General features: G+C 35.0%; 1 protein-coding gene and 1 non-coding gene across 2 annotated transcripts; one reads left to right on the top strand and one right to left on the bottom strand.

The window, feature by feature from the left end:
• Positions 1 to 1,106: 1,106 nt before the first annotated feature.
• LOC113236187 lies at positions 1,107 to 1,268 on the bottom strand. The gene has a single exon (XR_003310922.1). It is a non-coding gene; the product is annotated as a U1 spliceosomal RNA (small nuclear RNA).
• A 9,421-nt stretch (positions 1,269 to 10,689) lies between these two features.
• LOC113236135 (NADH dehydrogenase [ubiquinone] flavoprotein 2, mitochondrial) lies at positions 10,690 to 17,878 on the top strand. Its single transcript, XM_026472133.1, has 7 exons — positions 10,690 to 10,725; positions 10,852 to 10,977; positions 11,488 to 11,678; positions 13,168 to 13,315; positions 14,492 to 14,551; positions 15,802 to 15,878; positions 17,719 to 17,878. The coding sequence occupies exons 1-7, from the start codon at positions 10,690 to 10,692 to the stop codon at positions 17,813 to 17,815; spliced, it is 735 nt and encodes a 244-aa protein (XP_026327918.1). The 3' UTR covers positions 17,816 to 17,878.
• Positions 17,879 to 23,038: the final 5,160 nt, after the last annotated feature.

The following is a 23,038-nucleotide window of genomic DNA, read 5'->3' as shown; positions in this document are numbered from 1 at the left end:
TTTTTGTAAGGAGAGTAGATTTAAATTTACATCTTTAATATAATGGAAGAAATGCTTCTAAAGAATTTGACTTCCAACAATAGTACACGTTTCTCTCTTAAACCATATATTGCACACCATTTTGAACTGTATGCAAGTGTGGAATTTAATTACCCCGTAACCTATACAACTTCTCCCTCCCTCCTCCCTACTGTGGGAAGAAAGTATCGATTGATACAAATGAATGATCGAATACGTCATGTTATACATATTTTATGTATTAGGTCAAAGGTAGTAGACTCTTGCCTAGATGTGAAATGTTTAAGTAAAAATTAAGAAGTGACAACTACAGTTACTTCAGAGTAGTTGTTAAAGTGCTGTTAGAGTGCTGTTGCTAAACTGTACAGTAAAGATTGCATAAGTCGCTGTATCTTTAAAACTGTCTCCGTGGCTGAGCGGTTACCATGCCGGTCTGCCGCCCAGAGGCCCCGTGTTCAATTCCCGGGCCGGACAACATATTTCTCTCGTGAGTACGGTGTAATTTGTGAAAAACGTCTACAATTCGGTACCACTACTCAATAATACATACGTATATTTCAAATAGATTAACAAATACAGTGTTTATCAATAAATTATCGGGGAAGGCATAATATGCTGAATAAATCCTGTACACTACTGCTGGTACAAAAATGGTATGTTTCTTCTTTTATATTTAATCTGTAAGTCTCAATACGGACACCTGTGTTTTTTTACTAGAACTAATGTGCACGGAAAACATACGCAATCAGAGAACTAAAGGTTTTTAAAGTTAATTTGAAAACTAATTACGATCCGTAATTATTGTGACAATGGAATCTCCGAACCATCACTAGCAGCGACAGTCATAACGAGGCATTCAGTTAATTTGATTCGTCACTGCAAATCGAATTATTGTAACGGGAATTACGAGGATTTTGTAAGAATTAAGTTTTTTAACGAAATATAGCGGCTCTTTCAAACTATAAGGTCAGTTTACGACATGATTTAAAGCTTCTATTGTGCGTATGCGGTGCTTAGTCAAGCAACTACGGTTTTAAATTAACCACTAGATATTTTGTGGTCAACATTTATAACACTAGATTTAATGTAGGGGACGGCGCGTACGCAGTCCCCACTACCAAAAATTACGCACCCGAGTTATCCACATTAGGGATAATCGCAGGGGTCAGCTCAACCGCAGTGCAATGGAAGAGCCTCGCCCTGGGGGAACCGCCTACTTGATCACGGTATCCCCTGTGCCAGGTAAGTATGAGTTCACCAAATGTATGGGCGAACGTCATTCGCCGAGGGAAAATCTTAACACCGCGATGCAGAAATCGCATCAAATGGGTCAATGCCATCTAGCGGTGTTTTGTGGAACTAAACAGCGAACTCTACATTGCCATGTGGGTTGTTGAGGAAAAAACATTATTATATCGTTACTATAGTTAGTAGTCATAGTTAAAAATTAATACTATCGTATTTGGTAAAGAATAAACGTTTTTAAAAGTTAAATAGATTGTTATACGTACTCTGAGCAAGCAATCAAGACTGAAAGAGGTATTTTAAAAACTCTATTAATAACAAATGCTTTTATACACATTTCATATAATGTACAGTTCATAATTTTGTCTTTTTAATATAAATAGTGAGTCTAAAGACAAATGAAAAAGAAAATAATATACCGTATATGATGTATTTTACACGTTTTTAGTAGTAGAGCTGATTTATTTCTGGCACCAAACGGTTATGTGAGCGCTACTGCGTTCCGGTTTTGAAGGGTGCTGGTGAAATTACAGACACATAGGACTTAAGTCTTGTCATCTTATGTCTCAGGGTGAGGGGCGCAGTGGCAGTGCCCCGCAGGTCTGTGCGATGTAAAGCTCTGAGTGGCACTGCAACTGCCATGGACAGGCGTGTCGCTCACCACCAGGCGCACGTCTTGTTCGTACAGATATTATATATTGTACGTATATATATTTGTGTATCTGTAAACTTTGAATCTACCTGTTTTAAATTTGAACCTGCACCCTAAGTGTAATAAGGCCAAATCTGCAAAATCATAACTTTTCTTACACGTAATAGTTTGTTACAGTTCATAATTTATTTTATAGGGATAGAGAATGTTGATAGAGAATGCCTAATTTAAAGCACATTTATACATTAGACACAAAGCAGTCTTCCTGTGCAATAAAATATAAATTAATATTATTTATAATTTTTTAATTTAATTCAAGGCCTTGGATCCAAGCACTTCTTTAAAATAAGTTGTGATTTCTACGTACTCAATACATCGCCCATGAAATCAAATAGTGTCGTAACTCAAAATGGTAGAATTGAGAAAAACATAATTTCAACATTAAACAAAACACTGAAAGGATCTTATTGCGAATAACATGATTATTTTTATTTATACATAATACATAATTATCCACGAGAACATAATATATTGGTTTCATTCAATCTTTTTCTCAAATCGTGTTTTACTTAGTTCCACAGTTACTATGCTTTACTTAGCTTATTATGTAGTTATATTTCTGTGATGTCACGTCTAAAACATAAGATTTAGGGTTAGTTTGACCTTTAAGTTTTTATGATCACAATTTTAGGCATGTGACCTACAGACGTTCCAAGAAGCAGGTATACCATGAGCTTTATGATGATCGGTTACAAAAAAAAAACATATTTTGTGTAGTTCAGTCGAGTGTTATAAAAATATGCGCTGTACGTCTCTGTCTATGTTGTGTGGTTTCAAGAATTTTAAATTTGAAATTCAACATCGGGGCAATACAGTGTCCGAATTTTTAAACGATAAATCCCTAAATGAACGTTATTGACGTTATTCATATTATATCATTTTGACATCTAATTACTATTAAAATTGACCCATGTAACTGTCATCGCGTTTAAATTCTGACCGACTTATTAAATCCATGTGCACGCTCATGTAATATATTGATAAACGAAACATGTTACTCCTGGTTTAGTCTGTCGAAGTGCATATGAGTGATATATACACACTTTTCACGTTTTCACAAATACTTAAATGAATTATTATTATTAAAAAAGTTGGCTGTAAAATTTCGGAAACTTCATTTCTCAAATTGGGGACTTCCATCGAGAGCCAACACTCGTCATAGTCAATAATAATAGTTAGCCTATATAGTCCCAATGCTGTGCACACGCCCCATCTCACATTGAGAGGATTGGAAAATTCACAAAATTTATTAAAACTTTTGAGATGTGTGCAGGTCTTCTTGCAATGTTTAAAAACCTCATGGTAAATTGCAAATGAAATTTCGCACACAAATTCTCAAAAAACTGAAAGGTGCAAGTCCAGATTCGAACCCACATCCCTCCCCTTGAGAGGTAGTTGGTCAACTGACTACCACGGCTTTTTTTAAGCATACAGCCCCTTTACACAGTCGCTCTATCGCGCGCACAGACATAGATCGCGCGTGATCAGGAGCGTACAGGATTGCTCGCGGGAAAATGCTGTTTAAATTTTTTAATCTAACGTTCTTTCGCGCGCGATTGCCAATGTTCCTTTTTGTTACAACGGAAAGAGCGTCCGTATAAAGGCTAATAGCGCAGGATAGACCGCGTGAAACTGGCGCGTGTGTCAAAGTCTAATAATAATTTACTACATAGGTCAAAATTTTTACACTTGAAAACGTCATTTTTAAGCTACTGCTCGTTCAATACGCTACCTCCCTGAAAAAAACTCTTGCTCATTTTTTTCAGGGAGGTAGCTCTAGCTAAATAGGTAACTCTAGATATTGCTATTTTTCAAATAAACTTAACTACTATGGAATACACTTTGAATCATAATTGTGTGGAGTCTAGACTCCTGTCGTTATTACATACATCTTTATCTAACACACACTTAAATTTTGTAATATGACTTTTCAATTAAAATATTTTTAACGTAAGTTTTAAACTTAAGAAATGGTAATCTTAATATAAGCACCGGAACTTTATTGTAAAAACGTATACAGATCCCCATGAAAGAATTGTTTACCTTAGTCAAACGAAATCGCTGTACCATGAGTTTGGACTTAATTCTTAAGTTAATATAATTTTAGTGAGAATAAATTAATTCTTAGTGAGAAGAACACTCTAAGATTATGGATATCTTTTTTCTTAATGAAATTATGTATGTTTTTACGGGCACACGTGCAGTCGTGCGGTGCCTTCTTGACATTTTACTGCTGACTTTAATATACCAGCCACAAACACATGAGAACACAATACAATCACAATGAGTTTTGGTTTCATTACATCTCACCTACTCTACACGTACACCCATTTTTATAGCATGCTTTTTACTTTTTGATTTGCATTTAGGTTTTGATTTACGCTTAATTAAGTCTATTGTATTTTTTTTATTTTATCTGCTTGGACGAAGCGACATCATCCTTGTTATTTATTCGGCTTCACTGAAAACCAGCGTAACAAGGTATTTTCACACGTCTTGTTGCAAAAGCTGAGTGGGAACCATTTTGGTAACTTTTAAATATAATCCTTTTATTTTGTGTTTTATTATAAAATTATTTTATTTTTGTCATCATTCTGTTGTATATATTTTGTCATAAGTTTACCAAATAAACTACCTTTCTTTCTTTCTTTCTTTCATACAAAATATTGAGTAGAACTGTGATGCCACAGTCATGATACCAGTCTCCTTAAACTTTTGTCTGAGAGAAACCCGAGAACCTAAACGGTACCTAGACAGTTTGCGCGCGCGACTGATGAGTACAATCGGGCGGACTTGCCCTTTTCCTTCCAACGTCTTTACACGCGCACTCAATCGCGCACGGTATCTCGCGCGTTAGAGTGTGTGAAGCCCGCTAATATGTACTTAAAATATAAAGATTTCTATGTCAAACATAAGTACTTTAATAATCACTATAACTAACATTCAACTAGCTACTTGTCCAAATTACAAATCAAAATGCCTCCGAACATTCACACGCGATAACCACATTTGGACAGACGGACGGACAGACAAGCATTACAGTAGTTAACACTAAGTAGCCTCAAATTACACCTCGGGGCTCGTAATTGATTCTTGTTACGTACCTTCACTCATGCTTGAAAGTACGTTGAGCGCCTTGAGTACACTCTGCGAGACATCAAGTTTTACTATCACCATTTATAACTGTAAATGTGAACGCCGTGAATTAAATAGCTTATAATAATTTATTCCATTTTAACAAAGACAAACAATTTAAAAAATAATTTGAAGGGATAATATTACCGCCGCTAAAATAAACAATAACCGTTAACGAAACTATTTTTTGTAATCTATATTTTTTATACTAGGTGACGGATCAAAGTTAATAGTCGATCTTGAATATGGCAATAAACGACAACAACTGCAGACCTCATTAATCGGCTTTTGCTGAATCACGTCAGACAGTATGTAAATGAAAACGGATCAAAAATTGTACACAAGTCAAATTTGTTTATTAATCATTACATTAGGTTGAGAATAAGCAATGCCATCTTTTTTTTTCTATAAAACCAAGTGACGGGAGGAGTAAGTTGTGTGCCTGTTGGTGAGCGACACGCATGTCCCTAATAGTAACAGTGTCACTCATGGCATCAAATCACAAAGTTCTGAGGGCCATAAGTTGACGAGTCCCATGTGCCTGTAATTTACCACCAGCTGCCTTACCCTTTTTCCCCACAGAACTGTCACGGATAGGCGTGTCTTAACCCAGGTGCAGGACTTATTCATCCCATCGCTTTATATCATAAAGATAAAATCAAAGTCTAGGGGAAGCAATGTCGCGTTCAGCCTGCGTTGATGACCTGCAGACTGACTGGTCACAAAAACAGACTGGCTACACTGACACAAATTCGTAATCAGACCGACTTTCTGTCGGACAAAGGACGACAAGTGTGGACATGAGATGATTTCTCTTAGACTTCCTTGTATTTTACAGAAAGACCGTACAAGTTTCTTCGAAACAAATTCCTCTCTACAATGAAAAATTAATTATACAATAAAAGGACTTGTGGTATAAGTAATTGTTTTATTCTTTGGCAATTCTAGGTACGTGGCGATAGTTTTGACTACTTCGATGGATTAGCGATTAAGTGATTGGGCTGTAGATGAGGAAGTCTCGGGTTCGATTACTGGTAGAACCAACTTAAGAGACGGACTTTTCTAAATAGGTGTGTTCTTGGTTATTTTTTTATAATACCAAATGACGGGGCGAAGAAGTCGACCGCCTGGTTGTATGCGATAGGCCTATCCATAACAGTTGCATTGCCACTCAGAGCTTAAAACCGCAAAGATCTTGGGGCACTGCCACTGCGCCCGTCACCCTGAGACATAAGTTGACAAGTCCCTGGGGCCTGTAATTTCACCAGCCGTTGTTCAATTTCAATTTCAATTTCCGTTATCATATTACATTGAATTACATACTTTGAAATTTATCTGTACGTGAATAGTACTTAAACTGTACCGCACATAAAAATGTCACTAACTTTCTTTGTGTTTATATTGATTCAATATAAAATATTCACTGTAAATCATTGAATTTTGTCCGTCAATCATAACCGAAAAGGAAACCGCATTGTAAAGCCAGTAGTTTTTCAGATCCATGTAACGAAACGGGGTATCGCGCACTATCAATAATTATTCTGATATTTAATTTTACGGTGAACGGGTTAATTTACTTGGCTGTATGCTTCTAATATCATGGTCCTCAAATGTAATAGGTACATTTGTAATGTCAAATATATTTAGTCTGGGATTTGTCATTTTGAAATTCGAACACTGCATCCACCATTTCTACAGTCTCCACGCAACTTTTATAGCGGATATCAAAATGAAATGCTATTGGTTGTTGACCGCTTCCCTCTTCCTTACATTGATGGATAGTGAGCCATTGTATATTTTCCTTACAAACCGTTTACTTTTTGCCATTCGCTGTAGTAAGTTACCAGTGGTAAAAAAGCAGCACCAAAATGAAGCTATTGGTCACGGTCGCCACCAGAAATTAGTTAACGGGACATCAGATGTTTTGATAAGACTTAGGACGCCTGTACACTGGTTCCTGGATCCATTGTCGAATGATGATTAACACATTTTGTCTATTAATTACTAATAAGTATTGGGGAGCTTTTATACTATAATTATGTCTATAGGAGGCTTTAAAATATGTTCCTTTTCTCTCAGAAATTTTCGCCAACAGATCAAAAGTCTATAAACTAGAGAAATGCCTTTTGGCATACTGTTTTGGAATAGCATATAAGAATTTTTGGAACATATTCATCGAATTTATAAATATTTTAGTTCATATTTTTTTAATGCCAACAGGCGGTACAGTATACTGCACCTATCTGTAGCTAACTTGTTTATTCAACCATATTTTATAGAAATAGGAACATTACCTTTAATGTCACAGCATCACTACTGAATGGTGTTAAGAAACCATCTTTATAATATCCACTGATCATTACGCGGACCTGTTAATGCAAGTTCAAACTTTGATTAGGGTTACAGTCGATAGTACCTCAGCACGAATTAAATTTTTTCCATACTGAATCTGTTTCATTGCTTAGCTAGAGCGGCAGGAACACAGAATTTATGTTTTTACCAACAAAATTAAAGACATTTGAAAAATGTATATCGTATACTATACGTGTTCTGTTTAGTTCAGTTGATACAAACTTTTGTCATTATAGCCGGGTGAGTCCAAACCGACAACGTGCACAGGCGGCCTTAGAACGGCGCTTAGTGGGTGCTCGATATACGACAATGCAACGAAATTGGGTTTTTAGAAAGCACACTGTAGATATTCACGATCGATACGCCAATATCGGCTCGTACTATCTACTAGTTTCGGTGTTTATTGTACGGTAGGAATGTGGCATAGAAACTACTAGATGACACCATTAAAGTAGGTAGCCAGTAGATCATTTTAGAACAAGAAGTACCTATTTCAATTTGGTTACGATAACTGAAAGTCCAAAGAAAAGATAACCAGCAAAATCGTATATGTTTCGAATTCGCCAGTTGCAAGCGGTAAAAAATTAAAAAACAGTGACAATATTGTTATTCACCATGACTCACCTCTCAAGACTCATAAATAAATTTTTAATTTCGACTCATCCGTAGAACAAAGATCTATGTGCAAGACTCAGTTCACAAAAGACACAAGTTCTCAGGACATAGTACATTTCATTCGTTCTTCTTCGTTGTGGATGTTAGATCGACTGTTGTTTGATTTTATATTTCCGATACGAAATAACATATATAAATTCTCAAAACACCTTTACATAGGCCTTAGTTTGAATAATGAAATTATTCTCGTAATGTACCTATTCTCTTTTCGCTATATAATCACAACTGACTCTGTTCTTCGGATGAGTCGATTTATTAAATTCCGTCAAATAATTCCTCTCACAAAAGTAGTGTACATACGTTTCCATTTCCAATCATATTTTTTTTACTACTTAATCAGTTTTTTTACGATACCAAGTGATAGAACGAACGAGTCAAAAGTTGACAAGTCCCAAGTGCCTGTAATATCACCAGCACACTTACCCTTTAAAACCGAAACGCAGTTAATGGTCACATTACTGCTTGGCGGTAGAAATAGGTAAGGTGTCAGTACTTCCCTGGACGAACTCTTTCACAAGGAGCTCTACTGCTATTAAACTGACAATGTTATTTGTCAGTGTTATTTTTTAAACTTTAGTTAAGAGTTAGTTACGTTTTAGTGAATGTTGTGTTTACTTATAACAGTTTGTGGCAATTAGAATGCTTGTAAAATTATGATAAGATAAAATAAATAATATTGTACAAAGGTACGTTGGTAAACCTAATAAATAAATAAGATTGACAAAATTTACTTTACTGACTTGTGAGATTCCCAACCTGTATTGTACCACGACGAAGTGTTACCGCGCTAATATAACGTAAATTACCTGCACACTATAAAGTTTATCAACAATAATTTTCAATAGGTACTTAGGTAAGGTGTCATTTCGGAGTTTCATTTATGTGCGGAAACACTGGTTGCTGCTGGCTTTTACTGTATATCACGCATGCAAACATATTTAAGCCATGAAACAAATAACAATTATCGGGGCAGTAAACTAGCCATAAAGTATTTGTAATAGTAATAAATAAATAAAATGACTAAAAACCGAGGTGGTTAAACCCTCGACATAAACTATAAACCTACCTCGCAATAGCTCAGGTGTCTATTACTCCAAGGGTTTATATTGCCTTTCAGCGTCGAGGTGAAAACTTTACTTTTCACTTCGATTACGAGAAAAAATATTTCAATCGTTTTCGCTCTACAAAAAAATTATGAAACATTTGGCGCCACCGTCTATGCGGAAAAGGCATGGAACTAAAACTGAGCGTACTACTGGCTGTTTGAGTTTGTTCACATGAAGTAAATTAAAAAATTAAGTACTTTTTTAATGACGTATACTTTTAGAGCATGAGAAGTGAAAAAGGAATTTAAGGCATGTCTTTAGTAAATCTATCAATAATTTAAACGCTATGATAGGCTGCTCTTCTTATCATAACTAATCGAAACGAGATCTACAAACCTCTATAAGTGTTTATTTAAATATCTTATATATTTTAAATTTTATTGTTAAACAAAATCAGTTTAATTGACATGTTTTGTCGCAAAAAGTTACCGCAATGTAAATGCGTTATAGGTAATAACCCTTGTAATACCTATATCTATCGGTAATACAAGGAGAGCAGATGCCGTGTTCAATGTTATGAATACTTATTGTGGTGTACCTAAATGTGAAAGTAATAATAACAGAAAAAAATCAAATGTAGGTAGGTAAGTTGTGCTTTGGAATTTAGAAAATAGAGGCTTATGACATTTTTCACTTATGAAATTCTAATAAAAAGCAGACGAATTGCAGGATAAAGTGAAAATTTTCTGTAGGTAAGTGTGAAAATATAATTAAAAATGCGGCACTCGGTGTCGTGGTGCCGGCAATGCACCAGTTGCCGTAACGACCACCCGTTGTTTTGCCGATCGTCACATTTTTCATTCTTGTTTTTTTTACGTGGTTGCTTAATTTGAAACAGTGCCCCAATTATGTAAGAGTTACATTTTATTAAACTAAACTTTGATAATAAAGATTTAATTACCAAAACGATTTTATTAAAGTATTAAAACATGTAAATTGTAATAATTTTAGTAACTTTTTGCAAAACATTATATTATAATATTGTATAATTCAGTGCTTTTTATATTTTTTTAATGCCAGTAGTCATAACGTATTGTAATAAAACAGTTTCACTTAAATTTTGTACCTATAGTAAACTTAATTTTGTTAATTTAACAACTCTATCTCCAAATAAATTGTTATTATTTTGTAATCTTTCATAATTCTGTTCTTGAGCACAGAGTACGTCTTTTCAATTAATTTATTAATTCCCGCCACAATTTTTGTAGCTAACTTTGTGTACTTCAGTTATTATTTGTGTTCTATATCGAAGTTTGATGTTATTAACAAGGACAGCGCATTATAAAACTTAAATCATCTGTCTCACTTACACGTTCATAAACACAAAAAAGCCTTCCACAATGCATTTTCTACCGACTCGCATGAAGTTAACAGCAAATCAAAAGTTCGCGGACAGTGTTTTCCCAATAAATTCATCAAATTTGTAAAAAAATTTTGGTGATAAACATGTTATCCAGCCTGAGGACTGGAGTTCAGAGCCTAGTACGATTTTTTCTAAGTTTTAAACTTTTATTTTGATATATCTGAGAAAAATAGAGTTACATAATATTGATTTGACAGTGGGATGTTTGGCCGACGCGATATTATGTGTAAATTATTTGTTTTCAGTGGCGTGTTTCTTCAAGGAGCCTGCAAACCAGCTCGGCTCTGCAGTCTTCCGAGTTGTTTGTGCATCGAGACTCCCCCGAGGACAACTCTAGCACCCCATTTGAGTTTACGCCGGAGAATCTAAAGGTAGGGTTATCCTTCTTTTGTTTTATGATTTTCTTTTTAAACTTCTGTCGCAATCTGAAATTGATAATCCAGTTGCCTTCTTTATTTATATTTTCAACACCGCAAATGACAATGGATACTCTTCCTACGTATTTGATCACAAATTACCGCCAACTTCATAGTAGCAAAGTTTAAAAAGCCTTGGCTAAATGTGAAGTCACCACGTATTTTGACATACCTAAGACAAATGTTCTTTATTTGCCATTATAATAATCTCATGCTAAGCAACATACAGATTTTAGTAATTCAACATTAACATTGTTTATTTTGTCTACTTAACCATTCAAACGTTGTAGAAGTTTCATTATATACAAAATTTAATACAAAATCCGAACAATGAATTGTGTTTTGTTTTTGTAATCGGCATTGTGATAATCCATCAGCACATTGTAATTTTTTTTTCAGAGCGTGCATTTTGTATTGATTTTTGAAAATAAGTAATCATTAAAAGAGCCCTCTGTCTAATTTCAGCGAATTGATGCCATTATGGGCTTATATCCAGAAGGCCACAAGCGTGGAGCTATGATCCCTTTGCTGGATCTAGCACAGAGACAGAACGGTGGCTGGTTACCCATATCGGCTATGCACAAAGTTGCCGACATCCTAAACTTACCTCGCATGAGGGTTTACGAAGTTGCTACTTTCTATACTATGTTCATTAGGTACGTTATATTATTTTATTAAGTAAACTAAGATATTCCTGGCACCCCAATGATTGTCACAGTACCGTTTAGAGTGAAAAATTTAATGCTAGTAGTTTACTTGTAGTAGAGCTGCTTGTGAAAAGTTTGTCCAGGAAAGTACTGCCACCTTACCTATTTCTGCTGCCAAGCAGTAATGTGTTCGGTTTTGGAAGGGTAAGGGTGCTGATCTGGTGAAATTACTGGCACGTGAGACTTGTCAACAGGTGCAGTGGCAGCGGCCCTAAGATCTATGCAATTTAAAGCTCTGAATGCCACTGCAACCGTTACGGACAGGTGTTGCTTACCACCAGGTGCACAAGAAAAAATTTTGTTTTTATGATAAAGCTTTGAAATGAGCCATTTGAAAATAACTAATTGACAGTTAAAATTTACTTTATTCAACTGTAATTTTGTCTAGTCTCATTGAATGGAGTTGTTGCATTGTGTTTGAATCCATTTGAAGGTTGGATAAATTATTCATAGAAATGTACAAAAATTACCATTTGGCAGTATAAAAAAGGGAAAAAGTAAATGTGATTTAGCAGTTTATGTTTTAACACTTCGCTGTTGTAATGGCTGTGCCAATCACTGGTGTTTCAAGAATATATTTGATGTACAAATATAACATAATTCATGTATGTACTATACATACAATCATGCCAGTTTTCTACAGGATGAATATCCACCTGCTTTCTCTAGACATTACTTTTTATGTTAATTGATTGTTTAACAAGTTTGGATAACTGTAACCCATTGCAATCTAAAATGAAATTACACACAAGTTTATTTTTAAAATATATTTGCCATATTGAGATTGGTCTAATTTGTTCAATCTTGTGGAATGTCAAGTATTTTTTTCCTATTCTAAATAACTGCGAATTTTGCTTAGAGTGCCAATCATTGAATGTATCCATCCTATTATGCACGAGTCGAATAAAGTAACCCTTTTAAATGATTACTACTGAATGTGACTGTTTAGGGGCGCTTCAGTGGTAGTTAGATGTGGAGTTGCTGCAGGTAGGTTTAAAACACTGACGGTGAGAGTTGGAAAAAGGTTATTATTAACCCTAACATAGTTCGATGGCGAATAACAGTTATGATGTTATGATGATAACAGAAATGTCTGGAAAATAAGGGGTCGTACCATGATAAGAATCTAGGGATAATTATATAGTAATACTTTCACTTCTGGTAGAATCAACAGTGAGAGTGGATACTGTAGATTTTGCCTTGAAGAGGATACATTTCTGTGCCTATTAAGCCAATTTCGCCTTGTAATGGGTACTGAAAACTCTCTTCTGAGTGATATATATCAATATATCACTATAAGCTATAGGCACAAGAGATAAAAACCATCAGAGCTCAGAGCCATCCCCCCCCCCGGGTTATAATCATTGTGACTACATTAGATCAATTGATAAGCCATTTTAGTAATATTAATAATATTCTTTGCTATTACAAATTGTAGGCGACCTGTAGGCAAATACCACCTCCAAGTGTGCACAACTACACCATGCTGGCTGCGAGGTTCAGACACTGTCTTGAAGACGGCGAAGGAGCTTACCAAATGCGAAGTTGGGGGAACCAGTCCTTGTGGAAAATTCTCCATTTCTGAGGTACGTATTTTAAAATACTTACTTATCTTGTACTAATTATTCTTAACCGCCGGCGCCAAAAGAGGGAAGTTATAAGTTTGAAGCTTTTGTGTGTAATTTCACCAATCTTGCCATAAAATATTTATTTTACTTCCACTTTTGATTGACTTGCAATTTGGTATACTAAGAAAATGCAAATGACATTACAGTTCTGATGATGCAACAGGACAGTCTGAAGATTATCTACTCTTAAACTACTACAGTAGAACTATCGTATTTTGACACAGCAAATTGCTCTTGATGAGTTGTTGGCTTACTCGACTGGGTGACATTATTTTTGGAGCAATAAAACAGTGATAACGTATTATTATTTCCACGTACTCGGCCACTACGCTTGAGCCGGTGTAAGTTTCCAAGAATGCAGTTAGTTAATATTGATAAAAAAAATACTAATGTTAAGGCAGCGCAAGGTATTTATTTTTGAAAAAACTTCTTTGACGATTTGCTTTTGTGGAGTCTCAAAAACTTAGAAAATGTCAGTGAATAAATAAAAATAAAGCAACCATTTATTCCCAGTACTTCCAGATTATTAACACAATTACATTTGTCTTTTTTATAATGTTATACCTCTATTGATTCCATCGTTGATTTCGCCAATGTCAAGTTAAGGAAGACACGCGTTATTTACTGAAAATTTGACCTGTTGTTAAGATATTATACAACCAGCGACAACTACAACATCTAACCCTGAAAAGGTTGTAAATTATAGGACTCTTTAAATAAATTTTCACACATTTGTTTGGGTAGGCAAAGGTTCCACCACACAACCTCTTCATATAAGTTTAGTATCTTTCCTTGTTTTGATGGAAAAGCGACTGCTGAAGATGTCAGTTTCAGACTATTCTAATATAATATTCTGAAATTTTAAATAAGCAAGCACAGTTCAAAAAATAATCTGATGACTTTTCAGTCATCTCTCTTTTTATTGGATAATCAATTCTACAGTGTAGAGGAATTTCAATCGAAGTAATTGTAATTTTTAATTGACGTCATTGCATTTTGACAGTATTTTTTTTTTTTTTTTGGTCAACATTAACTATTGTCGTTTATCTTAATGTCGATGATATTATCCCTTGATATTAAATTTTAAATTGTGACTTTAATAATATGCAATGTTTCTATTTGCAATTTTTTCAGGTGGAATGCCTGGGGGCTTGTGTAAACGCACCTATGATGGCAATTGATGACGACTATTACGTAAGTAATACACATTTTTTTTTTATTAATATATTAAGTAGGCAATAAACAACCATATGGCCCACCTAATGGAAAGTGGTCACAGTCGCTTAAGAACGCCTACAACACCAGAGGCGTCACGAGTACGTCACGAGCCTTTTCTCAAACCCCTTTTGAAGACTCCATGCTGTATTCCTGCGGGAAAACCTAGACAGTGAGATCGTTCCCTAATTGTTCACAAACTAATTGTACGTGGGGGGAAGCTTGTCTGAAACCGTACAGCACGAGATCGACTCGGTGCCAGTGTGAGGATGGACTCCCTGCCGGTGGCGAGCGGTGCGATAAAAGAATGTTGCTGTTGGCATCGTGTCAAACAGTTTCTATAAATCGATTTGTGGCAACTCATAGTAGTAAAAGGAATTAAATCCAAGGTCATGAAATTAAAAAAAAATTAACAAAATAAGTATAATTTAGTTACGCCCGGCAAAATACAAACACGCAGTAATTTCTGCGACACTGTAACACAGTTCTCGTGTTAAAATAAAAATATCTGTCTTACAATTTCACTTTAAGTTAAAAATTTATCTCAATAAAAGATTTTGTTACTATTGAATTTATTGGGATTAGCAAATACTATTAAAAAATGTATAAAGTTCGAACGAGACTGTCAACTAGTTAGAAGTAACCAGTTTCTTTAGTAAGTTTCAAAAATGTTTCCTTGTAAACTAAAGTGCCCAAGCTTTAGTATAAAAAAATTAAATTCTAAAATAATCGGATAGTAAGTATTGAGGAGCTAATAGCAGCTTAATACTTACTACCCGCGCCTAAGCGAAATAAGCAGGGAGAAGAAGTAAAGAATGTCTTCTAATAGTATTCATTTAAAATACATGCATCTCCATAATATGTTCTATCGTTACTTTGCCTGGAAGTAATTGCTACTTAGCAATAGGGACATCTGACCCCGAGCATGGCTACGCATGTATGTCGCGACGCGCGCGATAAAATTGAAATAAGCGCGCGCTATTGGCTATCTAAATTAGATCTGATTGAGACAGCCAATAGCGCGCGCTTATTACAATTTTGTCGTGCGCGTCGCGACTACCATGCGTAGCCATGCTACGGGGGCTGTTGTCTGATTGTGATATAATTACATAACTGTCCTGTGTTGTCGTTGTAATTTTTAATGTTGAATGAAAAATATCTCGTTCATTCATTAAATGTTATAGAAATAACCAAACATTAAATTTAAAACAAATTCTCTTTGTTTACAGGAAGATCTCACTGTGGAGGACACTAAAGAAATCATCGAGAAACTAAAGAAGGATGAGAAACCGAAACCTGGACCAAGGTTTGTTTAAGTTCTTTAATTATGACATGTTTCACTGTCTGAAATTCTGAATACCATTTCTATAGTTCTCAAATGGTATGACTATTACATTACCGCCAATCAAACACCTCTAATAGAGTAGTCACGCTGCTGTGACGTCACTACCTTAACAGGGCGAGCACGACAGGGCGCGACATGCGAAAGCGACATAAAGCATATTCTCGCATAGAATTTTATGGTTTCGAACTAGGGAGCGGTACGAGTCAAATAATTATCTGGAAATACATAAGAAACATCATCTTATGCCACTGGAGATGCGACGTCAAATTTCAGATCTTGTATTTTTACGTGAAATTGCTTCTGGTTCCATGGATTCCCCAGAACTCGTGTCCAAGATTTCTCTTAGAGCCCATACTACGACCCTTAGGTTTAACTCACTTCTGTGCGTACCTCCGGTCTCTTCGAACTATCCGCGCAATGCATATCTCTTACGTGCGAGAAATAACTTTTACGTATTATCCAAGCAGGTTGATATTGACCTTTTTACTTTAGTGTTGCATCAGTAAAGCGTCTTATAAGTATTTTGATTTTTGGCGAGTAGGTATTTATTTTATTAGTGTTACGAATTTGTCATAGTATATTAAATGGTCATATAGTTATAATTTAAGGCTCATTAATATCAATTTAATGTGTGTCTATTGGTGAGGACTTATAATTAGCTCTCCATCTTTATTTCATATTTAGTTTTAGCTCTGTAAGATAGCCGTTGGCCTTCCAATAAGTAAACATAAAATAAATAGAAATCTCGCGCTTTGTCGCGCGAATATAATACGAGTAGGTGTAAACGCTATGGGCGACGCGGTCGCCTTCGGCAAGTGACGGTCAACTGAACAGGCTTCAAGTTTTCAACGTGTCCGCCGGCCGTGCCTCGGTGTAAACGGCGAGTTGACTGCTTTGTTTTCGATAAGGCGAAGTGGTCTGCCGAAGGCGGCCATGACCCGATGTAAATGCATCATTAATAAGTAATACACGCTACTACCGGCTGTCACCCACCACGTAGTCAACATACTGCCATCGTTGTATACAGGGTGTAAACGTTAAGCGTTTATTCCGTAACTATAAAATATATAAAAATTACGTTACCTATTGAGTAAAACGACATCAAAAGTACGTTATCTAATAACTTTTTAAAATAAAACTAAAGATATCCAAAATTTTAACATTCAATGCCTACATACATTTAATATGACATTCGTGGAGACGCTTTAGTTGACCTATTTTAAGAGGTAACAATAAGTTTAGAGATAACGAAACTGCTATAAATAATATATTAATACAAATCTGTCTATAGATCTATGGGAAATCTACGTAACCTTTTGCTGGAAGACGTTGGTTTGAAGGATTTTTTTCTGAGCGTTCGATCTTGGTATGCACAATTATAACAAATTAGTGGACTAATTTCACAAAAAATAATTGAATAGGTATCATGGTGGTCAAAACATATCGTAACATGCAAAAAGCTTTAAAAATTGCTATAAATAAAGTAATAAAACTTCTCTCTCTAATCTTTTAATTGAATAAAAACAAAGTCATGTTCATTTTTAAGTAAGTACGTTTTTTTGTCTCTACGAATGTCATATTAATAAATGTCTGGCAGCGTTTAGCGTTAAAATTTTGGATAGTTCTAGTTTTATTATTAAAAAGTTATTGCTATCGTTTTACTAATTAAGCAACGTACTTTCGACATCAATTTAAAACTTTTTGATAACTCTTATATTTACGGAATAATCGCCTGGGCACACTTCACGATTACAGATATACAGGTATATGCAAATATTTCAATTGTAATTTTTTTTTTCAGGAGTGGTCGTTTCGCTGCAGAACCACTAGGTGGACTGACCACCCTGACTACAGAACCCACCGGCCCTGGCTTCGGCCTACAAGACGCCTTTAAATGAACCACTTTGTTTTATTTGTACAGTTTATTTCTAGGCAATATTTAAATAAATTCTGTTAGACTATTTTATCTTTTTATTACTTTGCTAATTTAGCACTGTTGGTGACGGAATTTTCTAGAATTAATTTCGTCTGTGTTATGTTGATGACAAAAGTTAATACTATTACCACCGCCAATAAACATTTCAAAACTAAATTACCAATTTGTCGTTACTTAAGTATCAAGTAATGTAATTGAAAGATTCAGATATTCACATATTTTTGACAGTGATAGTATATAAAAGTGAAAAAAGTAAACTTTTTTAGAATATAAAGTGACACCTGGTGGTAAGCGACACACCTACCCAAAACAGTTACAATGCCACGGAATGGAAAGCCTGAGGGGCACTGCCACTGCACCCGTCACATTTAAGACATAATTGACAAGCCTTATGTTCCTGTAGTTTCCCTAGCACGACTCTGACCCTTCAAAACCAGAACATAACAAGGCTTACTATACCGCTTGGCGGCAGAAGCAGGTGCGGTGGTTGTACTTGCTTGCGTGAATAAACTCTTTCAGAAGGGACTCTACTGCTACAAAATGTATACTTGTGCATATTTTGTAAAACTGAAAGTAAGGTTATCTCTATTACAATTGGAAGAACTTTGTTTTACGGAAGTCCGTCTATTTAATTAAGATACCGTCGCTTTATTTAATTATATTACAAATTAACTTTTTTTTTACGCACACACCCAACATAGCCCCGCACTAGGGAAACCCTGTGTCGCGGGTGCCATGGACACACACATAGACAACCACAAATTACACACAAACTCACGAGAGAAATAATTTTAGGCCATACAACTATTTCTCCCGGCCCGGGAATCGAACTTGGGACCTCTGCGTGGCAGTCCGTCATGGTAACCGTTCAGCCACGGAGGCAGTTAATTACATAGACTTATTTACATAACAACAGGGAAGATTAAATTCTGAATAAACTGTTATTAAATAACTCTTGTTTCCTCACAACACTCGCATTACTAAGAGGCAGCAGCAGAAAGAAGCTCTGCTGCTACTAAATACAAATAATACGTATACTTATAAGTACAATACAATACAATACAAAATAATGCATATTGTATTGTATTGTATTGTACTTATAATTAAATTTTCGCGCGTTTTTTTGTAATGGCATGGCTCTATTCACTGTAATCACTTACTGTAGATAAGGTTTATCTAAATTCAGTACTGTATAACACTAAAACATGGACACGCTTGATAAGAAAATACTGTCGTGACGAAGCTAGTGAGTAATTTCCAATTTATCCTGTTCTATAGTCATATGTTCGGAAATTGTTTGTTCTTAGCACACGTCACTTATTGGTAATAATTATTAATAAATAGTTTATATAATAAAACAGGTATTTAATTACTACGTTCAGTTGTTTAATTTAAGCCTATGATAAAAATCATTTAACGCGGTAGGCGTTTCGTGATAAGAGAATAGTGCAAAGAGTTATTTTGATTTCTTTTAATGGTTATTGTGCTGATATTACTATTTTTATATCATAAGTAACATAAATGAACCTATGGATAAAATTATTTTCAGATGTTTCGTCGGAGTTTTAAAAATGGTCGTAATTCTAAAGACTACGCTCAAATACAAATATGGGATGAGAATATCAAACATAGTGTGAGTAATTTTTTTATTATTTTTGTTTTACTCAATTTTTGCACTTCAATCTGCAACCACGTTGTCACATATAAAAATTCAAAGCAAACTAAAATTTACCGCTAAATATAACTAGTTCATTCATTTACGTATATTTGGATACAGCTTCGCATTCCAAAGGGACCAATATTTACTGTTGTCAATGTACTTCATACGAGTTGCTTTTGTTGTGAAAAAAGTTCGAGACCACCAGATGTTGTAACAATGAGCAGTAGTTACCTAACGTAAAACTATGTAGTGTAGTGCGCGGAGTGTAAATTCCTTACCGAAGCGCTGTTGCGCAAAGATTGCGAAAGGTTGTTACCTTTCTTTTTGTTTTCAGGTTTTTTTTACCGTTTTGCACATTAGCGCTTTTGACCTGAACTTGTTTGTCGTAATTCAAAACTTGGGCTTCGCGATTTTATAAGATAATTTCAAATGTCATGCTTAGCCATTAAGGAACAGCATAGTAATTTCGATCATAGATTGTACAATTTAAGTGGATGTCAAGAAAACTTACATACTACTACAACAATATTCGAGGAGGGTTCTTGACTGAATTATGGAATTTTTTAACTTTCAATACAACGTAAACTGAACTACATGAAAAAAATTCTTGTCTTGAATGGCGAGTATGTATCCAATTATTCGGCATATTCTATTCTCCATTCATTCATTCGGTTACCAGCTGTCAGTTATACCCGTCATTCGTTCAATTTGCTGTCATAGTTTGTAGCTGTCAGTGTCAGTAATTTATCTTTCGTCGGTGATTCGTGTTGTCTTTTCGGCGAGTAAAAATGTCGTTCGAGGCTTAAAGCTTCTTCGCGTTGTGTTAACAATGAGAAATAGCCCTACTCGCAAATATGACAATTTTTCCAACGACCAGCAAGGGAAGGACACAGACAAGAATTCGCTAGATAGTCAAGACACCGCCAGTGTGGTCAGTAGCTTGTTGAAATTATTGATTTTTGTTTGTGTACGAGATGTTATTGATTTATTAATGTATTAATATTTAGGGTTAGCCACGGCGTTAATTGATTGTTGTATGACACGGCTTCGGTGTGCTGATATGCTGGGCAAGGCACTTAATTAGAATTGATCAATTATGGTTGAGTGTTTGTCGGCATGACGAATTTATTTCTCCTTGCGTTGTCATTTTACTCGTCCTAGATTTTTGTAATTGAGTGCATTGCTCTGTTACCGTAATTGTTTGCGACATAGATGATTATTGTCGCTAATTTTCGGCTGAATTGGTTAGCAAATTTGTCAGCACCTTGCCTCGTACATGCCGCGTGAGAGGACTCTGCACTTTCTCCTTGCGAGAATTACTTTTACCACGTGTAATTACTAGTATTTAGTGAATTTGATTTTCTAGAACACTTTTCTAGAACTCTCGTTCTAGAAAAATCTAATATTTGTACTATGACGCTAATTTGGGATGTTGCTTTAAAGTTGCTTTTTGCAGTAATTTCCCAAAAATAATTTAATATTATGGTAATAAACCATACTGATAAATCATCAGTAAACTTAATATTAAACTCCTATGCTTCTTCTCACCCAATGCTGCCCCCCTGAAGGGCGTATGAAGCTCCATACTGGGAAGGCACAGGCCACCACCAGAGGACATAAAAACTGTCAGAGCCATGAAAGTCCTTCAAGTCTTTAATGCTGTAGGCCTTTGCTCTGAACTGTAGTTAGTGGTGATCACAATAGATCAGTTGATGGTCACAGTGATGAGGGGCTGCATAAGCCCCAGTAGTTAGAGGTGATCACAATAGATCAGTTGATGGTCACAGTGATGAGCGACTGCATAAGCCCCGAATGAAGCCACCCTAATAATAGTAAGAAACTTATTATTGTAAATAGACCTTGCTAAGGCTTGTTTTCAATACCACATAATCAAATGTAACAAGTATGTTACTGTTTAATCTTTATGGTTATGAAAATTCATCTCATAATGAAACAATTTGCTAATAAAGTATTCAACCTGAAATTGGAAAAAGATCAATTTGATTGAAGTCAAGAGTTAATAGAATTTAGGAACTACTTTATTAGAAGGATATCTCCTTTACAAAGATGACAATACATGCCCTAGAGCATTCCAATACTTCCAATGAACACTACGCCAACTGTATTTTCTGTTATTTTTGTAAACAGCCATATTTATTTACTAATATTATTCTCACTGAATTTTGTGAAAAAAAAAGAACAAGAAACTAAAATTCGAAAAAGAAAAAAACGAATTTTGTGAAAAAAAAGATAGAAACAAAAAACAAAATAAAAACAGAACAGGTCTAAAAATTGGCATAGTGTTCAGGTATTAATTTGATAATGATTAATATTGCCTTCACATTGGTCTAAGCCTGTTCTGTGTAAACAATATTTACAATTTTAATTACAATAATGGCATTTTAGGGTTATTTATAAAATATGTACCAGACCAACACACCAATTGTCTGGTCTTAAAACAATGGAATTCCCTGTACTGTGAGCTGGTGCTGTAGTTGGTGTTCTCAGAAGTGCTCCGGAACACCCAGACATTATACAAACAAGACATTAGACAAATTCATTTCCTAAATTGGTTCTACCGGGAATCAAAATAAGGACACAACGTAAACTGTTAGGCCTCTGAGGGTAGTTGAAAATACTAACAACCTTGGACAACTATATTTCTGACTTTATAAACAATAACTTTTGTTCCATAACTTTTAAAAAAAAACAAATTTCCCAAAAACAAACTTCTTAATTCTTGTTGTAATATCTTACAGTTTTTAGATCTGTATTTTTAGCAATGCCTCTCTGTCATTCGTAAAAATAATTTTGGTGGTGGGTGTTTTCTTTTGCTAGCGCACAGAGTTTTCACCATTTAGAGTGATTTACTGAAATAAATTATTATTATGTTTGTATGAAAGTAAAATCTGGTGAATTATTAAAAGTTTTTTTCAAAATTTGTTGTCTATGATGAATAGTTTACCATGGTTACATCGTATAAATAAAATATAATAGTTGTTGTTATTTTTAGAGAGTTTACTGGATACTGAATGAATACCGAATGAGGATTGACTGACTCTGGTTGACTGAGTCTGGTTGACTGAGGTTTACATTTTGTATGAGCTACTTATACTAATTTGGTACGTGTGTTCTATGCTGATGCACAAGGCATGATTGTAACTTTGCTTGTACCAAGACGTGCCTGAATGTCGGAAGAAGGTTAGACATTCTGGCACGTCTGTGGCTGGTACAAATAGTAATATAGTCCTGTGAGGTTGTTAATATTTTACAAATATTTCAGACATTTCATTACGAATTTAGTATGTTAATATTTTTATTTGATAGTTTACAATATGTACTAGTATATAATTCAAATTAGACAAAGATAAAGTAAATAGTAAGCACTAAAGGTCACACACAACATTTAAATCGACAGAAGTGGCATCCCTTTAGTAAAATAATTAATCAATTTACATTAATTAAAAGCTTACAAAGTAATATCAAAGTGTATTGCTCCGTAGAAGCCTGCATATCTATTATCAA

This window comes from Hyposmocoma kahamanoa, unplaced genomic scaffold (genome assembly GCF_003589595.1).
Source record: "Hyposmocoma kahamanoa isolate Upper Pololo Valley unplaced genomic scaffold, ASM358959v1 89, whole genome shotgun sequence".
Classification (NCBI taxonomy): domain Eukaryota; kingdom Metazoa; phylum Arthropoda; class Insecta; order Lepidoptera; family Cosmopterigidae; genus Hyposmocoma; species Hyposmocoma kahamanoa.
This window is presented reverse-complemented; position numbering and strand designations above follow the sequence as displayed.